This window comes from Taudactylus pleione, unplaced genomic scaffold (assembly GCF_031769625.1).
Source record: "Taudactylus pleione unplaced genomic scaffold, aTauple2 ptg000117l, whole genome shotgun sequence".
Lineage (NCBI taxonomy): Eukaryota > Metazoa > Chordata > Amphibia > Anura > Myobatrachidae > Taudactylus > Taudactylus pleione.
Window position 1 is genome coordinate 5,531,206 of NW_028284519.1, and position 15,024 is coordinate 5,546,229.

At 43.8% G+C, this 15,024-nt stretch overlaps 1 protein-coding gene and 1 pseudogene across 1 annotated transcript in view; one reads left to right on the top strand and one right to left on the bottom strand.

Annotated features, from left to right (window-relative positions):
* Window positions 1–15,024, top strand: part of RPGRIP1L (RPGRIP1 like) — a 151,216-nt gene that overhangs the window by 82,159 nt on the left and 54,033 nt on the right. The window contains exon 11 of the mRNA XM_088471852.1: window positions 6,764–6,870. Coding sequence (XP_088327978.1) covers window positions 6,764–6,870 — 107 coding nt within the window. The remainder of the gene's footprint in view (window positions 1–6,763; window positions 6,871–15,024) is intronic.
* On the bottom strand, window positions 3,993–4,521 carry LOC148524270 (E3 ubiquitin-protein ligase RBX1 pseudogene; annotated as a pseudogene).

Genomic DNA, 15,024 nt, shown 5'->3' on the forward strand with positions numbered 1-15,024 from the left:
CACAGTTACTGTGTACAAAGACGCATTGGCGGTGCCTTCACTGTAAATCTTTGAATCAGGCCCAATGCCAGGTAACATGTACAGATGTGTCCTCATACACCTAGCCTCAATACACCGTGTGGCACAAGGCACCTGGCGTGAGTGAGCTGCCAGGTCCCCTGGGATTCTGCTTTGCCCGAACGTCTTTTTCACCCTCAAATGCATCTTAATTACATTGCGATGTGACTAAGACGCACCGTGAGACCGCACTGATTAATTTGATATGCAACACTTGTATATCTGTGTGTAAATGAGTCTGTAAATGAAACACAATGGAACTTGGCGCCGAAAAATCTGCCGACGCTGTATTCTAGGACTTTATATGCAGATATACAAGTGTCGTTTACCAAATGAATCAGAGCAATCTTTCGTATTGTGACTAATGCTGCATACACACGGTACGACTTGAATAACCATAGATATCGTTGATAGATTTCCCTCCAACTTTCTGTAGTGCAGGGCAATCGATTTTGGTTGTACACACTGATAGATATCTATGATAGATATTTCAGTGAAGCTATCTTTATACAGGCAAATCTTTACATAATCATCCAAGTTGGCCTGCATGCATGGAAGACCATAGATATCGTGATCGTTCATTCGGGAACGCGCATCGTTGGTTGATCGTTCACTTCATAATAGTGAACGATATATCGTTGAACGATATCGTTATCGTTCACTTTTATCGTTAAATGTGTCTAAAGGTGTGTACGCACCTTTAGACACATTTTTGGGGACTTAAAAGACGCTTGGTGCAAGCAGAGTCACACGGGACGTGGCACGCCGAGAGGGGCTCTTTGGTATGACTGCAGCAATAGTGTATGAGGAGGACACATTTGGAAGTTGCCCTTCAGTACAGGAAAACCTAAATTGACATTTTGATTCGATAAACACCTCAGTTGTATCTATGGATATGTAGCAGCATGTCCTAACTAAAGGTGTGTCCACATACACCTATCCTCATTTACTGCACCACGGACTTTGCTACTTGGCATCACCAAAACACTAATCCTCAGTACCTAGTATGCTATCTGCGGGCAAAGACACAAGGGTGAGGGAAAGGTACGCAGCACGTGAATCACGTCATGGAGCAAAGAGAGACAGGTGTATGAGGACACATCTGTATGTCCCCATTTGCTTTCTTCTGGGAATATAACAGTTCTCTGAAATAATGCCAATAATTCACAAATGCTCTGTACAGATAAAGGCCCTCATTCAGAGCTGGACGCTCTGAGCAGAGCGCTCGCTCTGAATGAGGGCCGGCCTCCATAAAAATCGAGCGTCCTCCTGGACGCTCGTATAGCTGTGGGTCACCACCCACAGCTCATACGAGCGTGCAGGATGATGGTCGCGATGGTCTTGACCATCGCGATCATCGCCAGTGCGACCAGAAGCCTGTGGTCGGGGTTTTCGACCACAAGCCCTGGAGTGATTTTGGCTCTATCAGAGCCAAAATCACTCCCACTGACATCACTAGTGATGTCAGTGGGGCCGGCTTCTGACGGTAGGCGTTCCCTTGGGAACGCCTCCGTCTGGCAGGCACGCCCACCAAAGGGGGCGTGCTGTCAATCAACATCGACAGCACGCCCCCTTTGATCAGACACAACGAGCGAAGGAAAGTCCTTCGCTCGTCGCGTCTGGCGCTTGCGCACGACGGAGCTCCCTCCGTCGTGCGCATGCGCAGTGCACACCATCGACCCACTTGCGAGCGGACAGCCGCTTGCGAGTGGGTCTGAATGAGGCCCAAAGTTGACAATTATTCATAAATTATTACATTCGTAGACACTATATTTCTGGCATTGTAATTTTTCCAGTTAGCTTTACATCATACAGTACTACATACACACCCAGTATAGTAATTACAGAAAAATGACAGTCATGCTTAATTAAGTGTTCTAGCAATATGGGAAGAATGGTAGCAGAGATATTATGCAGAAAGCAGGATGTGAGTGACAAGTGCTCAGATTCTAGCTGTCCTTTTCTGGTGTAAGTTTAGAAAGAGACAGCAAATGTTTTCTCACATGTTTAAAGCACTGAGGGACAGACAGTTTGGTTCTGTTAAAGTGAGGGCAGCAAAATTGTAACTGTTATTTTATCTGTATAGTGCCAGCTTACTCTAATCTTAACATTAGAAACTGTCTATGCTTAAGTTTTTAGCGTATTTTATTTATGATCTTATAATTCATTCCCTGGTTGTAGGCAAAGGGATTCTACAGAATCTTCAGTGAATGACTCTTGTCATGATGACATTTGTCTGAGCACATTAAGTCAGGGGTTGGCAGATTCTTTAGTGATGGTACAAGAAGAACTGATCTGGTTTGGGTGCAAAGCTTGGCCAAGTCACTACAAAGTCTGCTTAAAGTTTCTACTTTTTTACAGTTGATTCTAAGCTGCGTAAAGGGAAAAAATCTGCTTTGGTCTTGTTTTGGGGAGAGTCTGATTTTGATCTCTACTCCCAAGAAGGACGAGAGGTAGCAGAAGAAGAAGATGTTGAGCATTTATGTTTTGACGGGGATTTTACAAGATGGCATGGAGTGTATGATTAGTGCTGGTGTTTCGGCAGGCACTACACATCCATGGCAGTGAGGTGTCAGGAAAACCTATGGTGGACTTCTATATAGTGTCAGTGTCTAAAGCCACCACAATTCCTATAGCTGCACCATTTTAAGGATGGTATGGTACACCAATTCAAGGCGATTCTTAAATCCTACTAGGTAGCAGTTAGTGTCTAATTGAGTTAAATTTTAACCTTTTGTGTCAACAAGGCTGTGGAAAGCGGTCATAGTTTAAGATGGTTTAAAGTCACAGAGGCTTTCATCAGTATTAGCAATCTTGATGTAACAAATGCAACTCTGGTATCAAATGGCCTGCCTGCCCAGCACTCTGGCTCAAAGTATTGGAGGCCGACGAAGACAGGAGGACAGGGATGGCTGGCTGAACTAGGGGGTAGGCACAGGGCAGGGAAGGCTGGTTGACTGGGAGGGCTACAGGGAAGGCTGGCTGGACTTTGGGGTAAGCACAGGGCAAGGAAGGCTGTAACGGGGGGGGGGGGCAGGGCAGGGAAAGCTTGCTGAAACAGCGGGGTGGACAGGGAAGACTGGCAGAAACAGCCAGGAAAGGCAGACCAGGAGAATTCATATACAGCAGCTCTGACGGCATTTCAAAAGCCGTCCACGAGCCAATCACAGCTCGCAGACCGGGAGCCAATCGGGAGTGGCCGCTCCTGATTGGCTGCCGTTCCGCGATCTCAAGTTGGCTTGTTGCCGCAGGCGTTGATTGTATGAATTCTTCCTGCATCTCTGTCTGCCGGTGTGGTGTAGTGCCCCCCTCTCTCTCTCTTCCCTCTGGGCCCGGGACTTGAGGACCAGCGTTCCCCCCTGATGGCTGCCCTGACCAGACAACAGGCAGAAATATGTTGTCTTTAATGCTTGAGGTTCGCACTTTCTGTTCTTTTACTTTGCTTGTAATAATAGAGGTCAGGGACCATGACAGCAGTACTCAGGTCCTCGTTAAGGACAGCATAGAGGTAAACAGACTTATTTCACAAATAAACCATTACCAGACTCTCATATGAACAGTCTGCTCCTCTAAAATCCCTGGGTGCATTGCAATATGGATTGGGGATACATCATCAATTTCACTGAGAGCTCCAAACAATGTTTTGTCACCACAGTTCCTTCAGTAGATAAGGAAAAGCACCAGGCCTTTTGCCAATAGATTGTAAGCTTGCGAGCAGGGCCTTCCTACCTATATATCTGTCTGTTATTACCCAGTTCTGTTCTATTAATGTTTCCAATAGGAAAGCGCAATGGAATATGCTGCGCTATATAAGAAACTGTTAATAATAATAATAAAGTTATTTATTCTTTACTCACCACAGAAATGATCATCCCGGTATCAGAAGAACATAGTGGATGAGGTTTTTTTTTTCGTTTTTTTTAAATTTTCAGGTTGTGTCTTTATTTGGATTGGAAAAAAGAAAATGAAAACCACTATAACAGAAAACATTGGAATAATATGAATAAAACAGAAGTAGTCATATAGTAAGCAGGAACTTGGCTGGTTTCTTCTTCAAGAAGCAGGTCCTGAACATAAATTAGTTTACGCACATGCCCAAGTCAGCCTCTAATGACCATACTTTTGAAATTCCCACTCTCTATTATCCAGTGGACAAACTTGTCGAGTCTTCAACCAGCGAGAGATGCAATGGAAGTGGAATGCATGATTACACACTCCCTATGCCACTGTACATTCCTCTGAAGTAGCAGATGCTTGGTTAGCTTGACATTCTATACATAAGTCCATGATGTGGTTTCTGCAGATAGCACAGTTATCAACCACAATGTCCCAGGCCCAGAGAGCAACTGCATTCCACTTCTTCACCTCGAACCGCTTCTTACCGGCGCTGTTGTTGGCTCCACTCGGAACATCTACATCCATTGCAGCAGCCATTTTGAATGATAATACCGTGGATGAGTTTTTATTCCAAAAACAAAATTTCAGGACACTCAACACTCATGTTCGGGTGGACATGATTAAGATTGTTGAGATCCATAAGCAACAGTATGGGACAAGATGAATACATTGCACCCATGAATGTTAGTTATGATTACTTACGTATACCAATCTGAAAATCAATACCATCTCAGGTTTGAGCTCTGTCCTTTGGTCTGTCTCCATGGGAGTTGATCATGGCAGTGGTAGTGGCTCTCCTGAGGTCTAGAGGGGAGATCATTATCCTCTATCCAAGTGATCACTTGTTCAGAGCAGATTCTCTGACTTTATTTCAGGTGTATTACTAAGAGACTGCACAGACACTCGAGTTCCATGGTTGAATTTTCAGCTACCAGAGCTCGATATTGGTCCCTAATCAGAGGCTGGTCTTTTTGGGTCTTAGGTTCGACACTCGACACCAGAGCATGGTCCCTACACCCAGACATCTTCTAATAGAGTGTGGGGGATAGGGTGACCCAGATTTCAACACAATGGCATTTTGGTTGAACAACAAGATGATGAGTTTCTGCTCAAGGACCAGGGTTTTGCAGGTGATACCATCATGTTGAAAACAGGAAGGTGTTCAGGTGTTGTTAGTAGCACCAGACTTGCAAAGTAAGCCATGGTACACGGACATTCTCAAGATGTCAGTAGGCCATTGTGTAATTTTCTTCAAATGTGAGGATCTGTTAGCTCAGGCACCATTCTACCATGAATATAAATCAGGTGCACAATATAGTCTGTGTGAGAATTTAGTTGTGCTACTTGGCTGCCACACAAAGTGGGATCTGCAACCCACTATAAATATAGAAGGAAAAAACAAAGTGTAGCGCTGATAGACAACAATGATAAATTTAATTGACACAATTAAACATACGTGCACATAAAAATATACATAAAAAGTAATGAACCTGATCAGTATCTAGTGTGAATTACCAAGCTGCTATGATTAAAAATTGTTGGGGAGGTTCCTGCAATATAATTCCCTGACACAGATCAGTCCGTGATTGGGAACAATATATGAATATAAATGTCTCACCCAAATATAGAGGCTCTGCAATGTCTTATCCACAGGGCACAAGGGAGGAATTCCCAATAGTATCTACCTGTGCAACACAGGAGTGGGGAAGATGAAATATGGAAAATGTGTGTGGAGGTGCCGTAGTATAATTCCCCCTGGGGTCCGTACGGTTCACCTCAACCAGAGATAATGTCTCCGTGACAGTCTCTTGGAACTTCTCCTGTGGTGACAGTGACAATGCTGTGGGTAGCCGCCGGGGCCTAAAGCAATGTCCATTATATCCACAGTCTCCCTTGAAGTGAGCTGACAGCCGGACTATCTCCAAAGTGAGGCTCCAATATATGCACAGCCAAGCGGGGCTGAATAGAAGGACGGGAGCCGGCCGCCTGGTATTCTCCGTATGCGGCCGCTGGATGTCACAGCTGAGAAAGCTCCAAGGTGCCGATGTAGGGTGGAAAAAGATGGTAGATCATAGGCAGAGCGTCTTAGGTGTAGCAGCAAGATTATGTATATGCCCTGTTCCTTAAGGTTGTGACATCCAGCGGCCGCATACGGAGAATACCAGGCGGCCAGCTCCCGTCCGGGGAGTCTTGAAGACACTCTGGGCAGCTCTAATTACAGCAGGGTGCCTGCCTGTAGCATCCAACGGATGTACTGTACTACCGCTGTGATACTTGCTTCAGGGTGCTGTTCCAGACACCCTACTAGCCATAAGCAATGGTGCTGCTCTGTGTGGTCGTAGACCTCTAGTTATGGCCCTGTCCAGCATGATAGGAATATGGAAGAGGAAGGTGTTAACACTTTTAGTATTGGTAAAATGTCAATGTTCTAGTGGAGACCCTATAGCCCTGGAGTCTCGTGCCCCCTAACGAAGTAGGAGAAAAGGATTTAACATAAATATAAAAATCCAATTTTTCCACACTAAAGCCTGACGGCAACTGTGGTATCATTAACATGATTATGATCAAGCTTATTAGAGCTGTGTATTCATTTATATCAGAGATCAGCCTTTCAAGATGCAGAAACCTTGACAGTATAGGAACTTCTGTCATTTATGATTATGTCAAGTAACACGTCACACACATTTGAAATAATTAGTCTAAAATAAAATCCATTTATACTATGCATGTAATTTAATTGCATTTCAAGTACAGTGTAACTACTGTAACCAGTGACATTGATGTTGTGTGTTTTCTTCTTTCCTTAAAGAGCAAGCTGAGAAACTTGATGAAGAAAATCGGAAGCTCCAGCTGCGATGTCTAGAACAAAAACATCAACTTGATGAATTTCAGAACAGACTCAAATATTTCACAAAGGTAACTTCACTCATTTGACACGCTGAGCTTAATAAATACATATATAAATATACAAACACACACACACAATAATGTCCAAACATTTTAGGCAGATGTGAAATAAATGCTGCAAATAAAGTATGCTCTCAAAAAAAGAAGTGTTATTAGTTTATTTTTATCAATTAACAAAATGCAAAGTAAATAAACAGAAGAGAAATCTTAATCAAATCAATATTTGTGTGACCACCCTTTGCCTTAAAAACAGAATCAATTCTTCTAGGTACACTTGCGCAAAGTCAGGGATTTTGTAGAATTATAGGGCCTGATTCAGACCCACTCGCGAGCAGCTGTCCGCTCAATAGAGCCAAAATCACTCCGGGCCTTGCGGTTGAAAACCTCAACCGCAGGCTCCGGCTCGCAGTTTCGATGGTCGCGATGGTCACGACCATCGCGGCCATCAAACTGCACGCTCGTATAGGCTGTGGGTGGTGACCCACAGCTATACGAGCGTCCAGGAGGACGCTCCATAATTATGGAGGGCAGCCCTCATTCAGAGCGTGCGCTCTGCTCAGAGCGTACGGCTCTGAATGAGGGCCATAGTCAGGTGTATGATTAACCAATCATATCAAACAGGCAGTGACGTGCGGTGAGGTTAATGGCTGGGAGGCACACATGGAGATTCGAGCCTGTCTCACCCCCCTACTCACTGTAACTCTCCCTCCACTACACTAAGCTTCAGTATCCATTGATTCTCCTACCTGCATCAGTGTGTCTTGCTGCTGCTAAGTGAGCTCTGATCTCTAAACACTGCAGTGCACTTCCTGGTCACATGACACATCCTAGGTGTCCATCCGTGCTCAAGGCACATCCCCCATACTCAGAGGCATGCCTCTATTAGCTTTCTTTCTGCGCAGCTTACTGCCATTGGGGTGGCCCCGTCCCCAGCTCTGCAAGCAGTGTCTGACTATAACGAAGCAAGGCTGAGCTGTTGCTGCCTCATCTCTCGTCTCCCAGCAGTCCCAGGCGGTGAGTGTTAACTATAAAAATGATTGCAATAAACAAAGAAGATATTTATAAGTTATAAATATCTTCTTTGTATTATTCTAATAATTTTTATATCAAATCTCAGGAGTTTGACAGGGGAGGCTCTGCCTCCCCTGTCTACCCTGACTGTACGTCCCTGCAAACAGGTGATAATGATCATCATTTTCATATGTAGGTTGAAACACAGTCATTAACTGAAACAGAAACAGCTGTGTAGACGGCTTAAAACTGGGCGAGGAACAGCCAAACTCTGCTACAAAGGTGAAGTTGTGGAAGACTGTTTCATGTCACAGGTCTTACACCATGGTAAGACTGAGCACAGCAGCAAGACACAAGGTAGTTATACTGCATCAGCAAGGTCTCTCCCAGGCAAAGATTTCAAAGCAGACTGGGGTTTTAAGATGTGCTGTTCAAGCTCTTTTGAAGAAGCACAAAGAAACGGGCAACGTTGAGGACTGTAGACACAGTGGTCGACCAAGATAACTTAGTGCATCAGATGAAATCACATCATGCTTACTTCCCCTGGAAACCAGAAGATGTCCAGCAGTGCCATCAGTTTAGAACTGGCAGAAACCAGTGGGACCCAGGTACACCCATCTACTGTTCGGCGAAGTCTGACCAGAAGTGGAAGCAATGATGCTGTCACGACACTAGGGTTTTGTTGATACGGTTGGGGACCCCTAGGGCTAGCTGTATGTGCAGGAATGTAAACAAAGCTGAAAGCCCTGACTACACAAGTCCTCATGCAGTCCACAGGCGGTAGCAGATACTGATGTTGCAGGATGATATGGGACATGCACTGAGACTAGATGCAGGTTATCAAGATAACCCTTGGTGGTAGTATATTGGTTAATCTACAACAGACTGGAGCCGGGTGTTGGTAGCAGAACTGGAAAACGCTCTTTCAAATACTGGAACTGGATGCAATAGCACAACAGAAGTAAGCTGCAGAAACTTGAGAATGAGGTGCCGGAAGCACAATTGAGGCAGACTGCTAGAGATACTGGAACTGGTTGCTGTAGCACAATAGAAGCAGGCAGCAGGAATGTATCAAGACTGAGTGCTGGAAAAAATATTGAGCAGGTAGCTGGAACAGGTGCAGAATGCTGTTACACAATTACTGGAGCTGGTAACTGAAACATAATGCAGAATAACAAAACAGAACCAGGAGGAAAGGTACTTATATCTAGGGAGAAAAGTTGTACTGGCAATGTGTGATCAGCAGTTCCTGGTTTCAATAGGGTGCAGTAAGTGTTGATAGGCTGGGCCGAACATGTGACTGCATTTGCTTGAATCTGGTTGGCAGAGTGGGTCATGTATCCAAGATGGCGGCAACCATAGTTCAAAATAGAGTGAAATTAAGTAGAGGCTTACCTTTCCCTACGGTCCCGGCGATGCACCATTCTAATACTGCAGAGTCGAGGATGGGCTGGTTGACCAGAGTACAGCAGTATGTAATGTTAGTAATTGTTGGTACAATGTGGTGCAGATGTGACAAGTAGCTGGCAGCGTCCCACACTTAGGCTTACCAGTCCACGATGTTACCCGGGCCCTGATGGTCCAGTGGGGTGGTGTCTGCGTCTGTCCCTTGCGTAAGGATTCCTCCCGATATGCAGTCTCCTCTCATATGTGTGGGACCTATGGTTATGTGTTCCTCCATCCTGTATATCAGCGGGTGGGATCTGTGTCCCTCCTTCCCGCTGCATCTCCACTGTTCACGGGAGAGCCCCTCACAGTCCCATGGGATGATCTTTCACTGATTGTGCCTCAGTTGCGTGTATAATGTTTCTGCGCCTGTGTGCACCACAGTCGTCCGCATAGGCGTGCAGACGGGTGGTGCCTGGTGTGCACAGGCAAACTCTCCCACACACACGCCTGCAGTGATCGCCGCCAGTTAATGTCCCCCCAACGGCACTTGATCCAGACAGTTGCTCTGCCTGCCAGTGTCTTCTTTAACCTATGTGTGTGCTTGATGTGATGCGATGACGTCATGCTGCCAGCGCCTGCCAGCCAGCTCTCTTCCCCGTGCCAGGCAATGAGGAGTATTATTTAATCAGTGGCGCACTGGCGCTTACTTGGAAAAGCGGCAGCCTGCAGGGGAAAGGGGGGGAGGGGGAGGGTGCCAGGCAGGGGGAATATATAAGTAAATATAATACAATACATTTTTAGGAGGGTGGTATGATTATAAAATACATACATATTTTAACATATAGTAAACATATTAAATATATATAGTATATATTTGATATATATATATATATAAAATTGTTTAATATATGTCAAAATGTATGTTTTTTATAGCCCTGTCACCCTTTTAAAAATGTATTGAATCATTTTTAATGTTGTATTGTACTTTCTGAAGATGGGGGGTGCGGGTGTGCGGATTGATGACTTTAAGGTAATGCTAGACTGTCACCCTGACTGGTTTTAGACACCCCCCAAAAGCTGAGCTAGAAATGCTTTTCTGGTGGTGTACACCCTAATGTAATGTGTTGTGCACGCCTATGGTGGTCCGGCTGAGTTTAGAACCCTCTTGCAGGATTGCAGTAGTGACACCGACCCCCGTTATCCACGAGTGCCTTGGTCTCTCTTGCCATTAATGCCTGGTGTTTTGTAGTAGCTCCGTAGTCCACACAGCGCGTGTAACTGCTGCAGTACAGTTCTGCTGTGTCTGTGTTCATATGCTATTTCCAGAAAGATTAGTTAATGATTAATATTTTTCTTCAGTACCCTTGCAGAACCTATGGTCAAAAAGAAGGAAAATCAGTCACAAATTGAATCAAATCTGTGCAACCTGTGATTAATTTAAACATTTTTGTTGCACAAAATAAAGAAGTGTTTTGTAACGCATGCAAATCAGGAATGAAATCTAAAATAATTGATTGCTTGGCAGAAAGAAAGTTTTGTTACTAAACAACAAGATTTCTTTGTTAGACATGGGGTTAAAATTGTTTGGGTTCGGGATGCTGGTGCTCGGGGTCCCGACGGTCAGAATGCCTATGCCGACATTTCGCAGGACTAGGATACCGACATTTGTCGGTCGGTATCCTAACCCTCTCCCTAAACCTAACCTCTTCCCCTAGTGCCTAAACCTGATCTAACCCTCCCCCTAACTCCACTACTTTCCTTCGGGATGCCAGCACTGGGATTCTGACAGGTGTCGGGATTCCGGTGCGGGCATTCTGAGCACCGGAATGCCCGCGGTCGGTATTATGACTGCATCCCCTTAAAAGAACAAAGTCTCTTGCAAGGATAGTTGTAGAAGATAGTGTTAAACATTCAGAAAGGGATTCCTCAGGAATAGTGCAAGTCTCCTCCAGTGCTGAATCTGGTGGAAATGAAGAAACAATTAGAGAATGTAACCTGGATAAAGTGCAATCTTCCCTGAAAACATATATGTCTATAGGAATGACTGAATTAATAACATTCATATCCGCACCAAGATCTCTTTTTGTGGACCTGCAACAATACAGTCTTACCCTGCACATGAGATGGTAGAGGATTTAATTCTTGAGGAATGGGTTCAAGTGAGGAAACACCAGTCTAATACTAAATATTATGATGAAGTGGCGCAGGGTTATTAAAGCGGATGCATCTATAGCTAGTATGTCTGCTAAATCTACTACACGACTAGAAGATGTGGGTCCACTCAGAGACCCCATGGATAGGAAGGTGGACAGTGCTTTCACAACAACTTCATATTTCCTCAGGAGCCACCTTGAAATCAGGTTTCACCATTACCATATTGGCTATGCCTTTAAGATTGCACAACATATGGACAAGGTAAACATGGAATATCTGTTACACAGTGTGATAATTATACAGAAAAAAATATATGTTTCCATGTGAAGCTTCCTTAGATAGCATTGCTTCTTCAGCAAGATCTATGGCATCGTTAATAGTGACCAGACAAGACCTTTTTTTCTGTATTACCAAGCTAAAACAAATCCAGATAAATCTACAGTGCTATTCCAAATATCATTCAATATTGTACAGGATGGACTCAGTAAGGAAATAGGTGTATTCAAACTCAAGGTACAAGTAAAAGCATTAAGTGTTTACTAACAAACTAAATTGGCTTCAGAAAAAATTAATCAGTTGTTTTTTCTAGGTGGTGAAGAGGAGCTTCCTCCTCTCTGTTAGGACATCTGTGGCCCCATGGAACCTAAATCCAGTTCTAGATGCTCTGTCTGAACGAATTCAGAAAATTCCATAGCAATTACTTCAGCCAGATGAGTTTTATGTATACCATGGTGCAAGGACTTTTCGAAAGTCTCTAAGAGGATGAAGTTGTTCTAAGAACCAATCCAACTTTCCTACCAAGGCTGGTATCTACATTTCATATTAACCAAAATATCTTTTTGCTCAAAGACACTGCATAGCAAAGAGAAAAGATTGCATTCCCTGGATTTACTTAGAGCAATTACTGTGACCATAGATGCCCACCTGCAAGGGATGGTTAGCATGCTCAACTTCTGACTACAAAGGAGACAAAACTACCCATAAACATTCTCAAGCTCAGAGCAATTCTAATTGCCCTGCTGCAGGTCCCTCAAAGGGCAAACCTATTCATATTCAATTGGAGAATGCCATGGTTAGTGCTGTTATAATCCACCAGGAGCCCTTTGGTGATGAAGAAAACGGCCACAATATTCTGGTGGTTGGAAAGATATGTTTCAGCAACCTCTACACAAATAATTTTGGTGTAGCCAGTTGGAAAGACGACTATTTCCTCAGCTAGAGAAGTGTCTGAATTGGCTGCCCAATCTTGCGGTCACCTTATCTGGTTTATCACAAGAGCTTTCCTGCACACCAAGCCTTTGTTCAAGCTTTTATTTTGGAACAAGATCTATCCTCTGGAAATGAGGAATCTCTTTATCGCTTGGATGTGATTAGAGTCTTGAGAATCCATGTAGGTTTTCATCCATACGTAGGACATATAGGGGCTGATTCAGAGCTGTGCGCAAACCGGATGGTTTGTATAGGTTGCAGCGATTTGGAGGCATAGCGGGAGCGATGTCAGGCAGAATATCCTTACAAAGAACTAAGGATCAAATAAGGTTGAGGTTACCAAAAGGTTAATAAAAGGAAAGAGAAGATGGGCCAAGTGGTTCTTATCTGCCATCAAATTCTATGTTTCTATGTCCCAGAATACGAGGGCGTGTTGGGCTCCATTTTTCTGAAATCCTTGTTCGCAGCTTCACTGACTTCAGCTGCGTGAAATCATCGGCCATCCTGAGATACCTGAAGGCTACAGTATCCATTTATTTAGGCTTATTTAGGAAAACATAGCTGACATGGTAAAAGTACACTTTTCCATTATTCAACCTTTAATTAGATTTGCACAGTTACTGTAATTCTAGAAAATAATTGAAAAAGTATTCACCCACGGTCCACATGTAATAGCCAAATGTTTGAGGACCGCAGCAAGATTTCTGCGATGTAGCCAGGTTGATTTTAAATATCGAGGCTACATTGCCAAAATCTTACCCCTGCCTGCAAGTACGGCCCACATATGTGTAGTTCAATTGTTCGCGGACTTTATTTTTTGCATATACATTTATTATGCATTTCCAAAAGGTCAGGTTTGGTTACATTGGAGTCTGCATTTCAGCTCTAGTTACAAGGAGCTAATTTAGCTGCTGTTGACAGTAGCTCTTGCTTATGCATGATGTTGACGCCCATGTCATCTTTGCCAGGGTTTACCCCAGATACAAGAACCGGAACCCGTTTATGCTGCTCAGCAATTTTATTGAGTATTTTGCAGATGTGAATGTAGGGTTCAGGCACTAAAGCTGGGTACACATTAGACGATATTTTGAAGGATCGGAACAACAAATCATATGCACTATGCGTGCTCCCGCAGCGTCCTCCGTCGCATCTTCAGGTCAGCCCTACATGCTGCTCAATCTTAAGATGTGACTGACTATGCCACGCATTTGGATACAGTGGTTGAACAACATATCGTGCAGTCGTTCACCAAATCGTGTGGTGTGTACGGACCATACAATATGTCGTCAGTCGCATCTGCAGTCGGCTGGGTACACAGGTCGTCTAATGTGTACTCTGCTTAAGAGTTCTTGAGCCTGTCTCTGGAGTCCTGGGCTCATGAGTGTGTTTCATTGCCTGTTTTACCTGCTGTAATATTCTGATTGAAACCCTCCGCTTGGCAAAACTAAACTTGTTTAACAATGGCATAGTTAACAATGTAAAGCCAAAAAATTCCACAGTTTTGGAAACCCTTCCTAACAAAGGGCATGATTCAGATTTGGGAATAGAGTAAGAAAGAGCAAGTAAAACCATGTTGCACTGCAGGTGAGGCAGATGTAAAATGTGCAGAGAGATTTAGATTTGGGAGGGAGGTGTTGAAACTGAAATCTAAATTGCAGTGTAAAAATATAGCTGTCCAGCATTTGTGAGCTACATGCAAAAGCAGCCAGTATTTACCCTGCATGCAAAAAAGGTATATATTTTCAACCTTTGCAATGCAACACGTAGTGCACAGTTAGTTGCTCTGTACATCTACACATCCCCATATATCTACCGTCAGGTCTGACGATCCTGTGATGGGATCGGAAACACCGACCCGTCGGTTGGAAATGCCTGCCGGCGTCCATCGAATTCCGTGATCCGTCGGAGGATCGGTGAAATTATACATGTTAAATTTCACAGATTTACAAATCATGGTCATATTTTGATCATAATCTGCAAATCTGTGAAATTCAACATGTTGGATTTCACTGATCCTCCGACCCGGCATCGCAGAAACGCAGGATCGCGGCAATCCGTCGCAGATGTATGAGGGCCTTAACTCTTCCCAAATCTGAATCAGGCCCAGAGTCTCCTTTTCATAACTCTGCAAACTTACATAATGACAAATAATGTACACCTGTTTGCTCACCGTACATGTGAAAACAACACAAAGTAAATGCTGAAAATCCAGGACGAAAATAGGAAACAGAAAAATATGTTGCATTAAAATGTTAATATTAATCAGGTACTGGCAATTCAAATGATGATATCTATTTGTTTTATTATTTAGAGCCACTCAGTGCACGTCTATGCAATGTAAGGGCCTATTTTGTAGCTTAGATGGAAATGGGATTTACTTCTGCTCATTTGATCATCTTT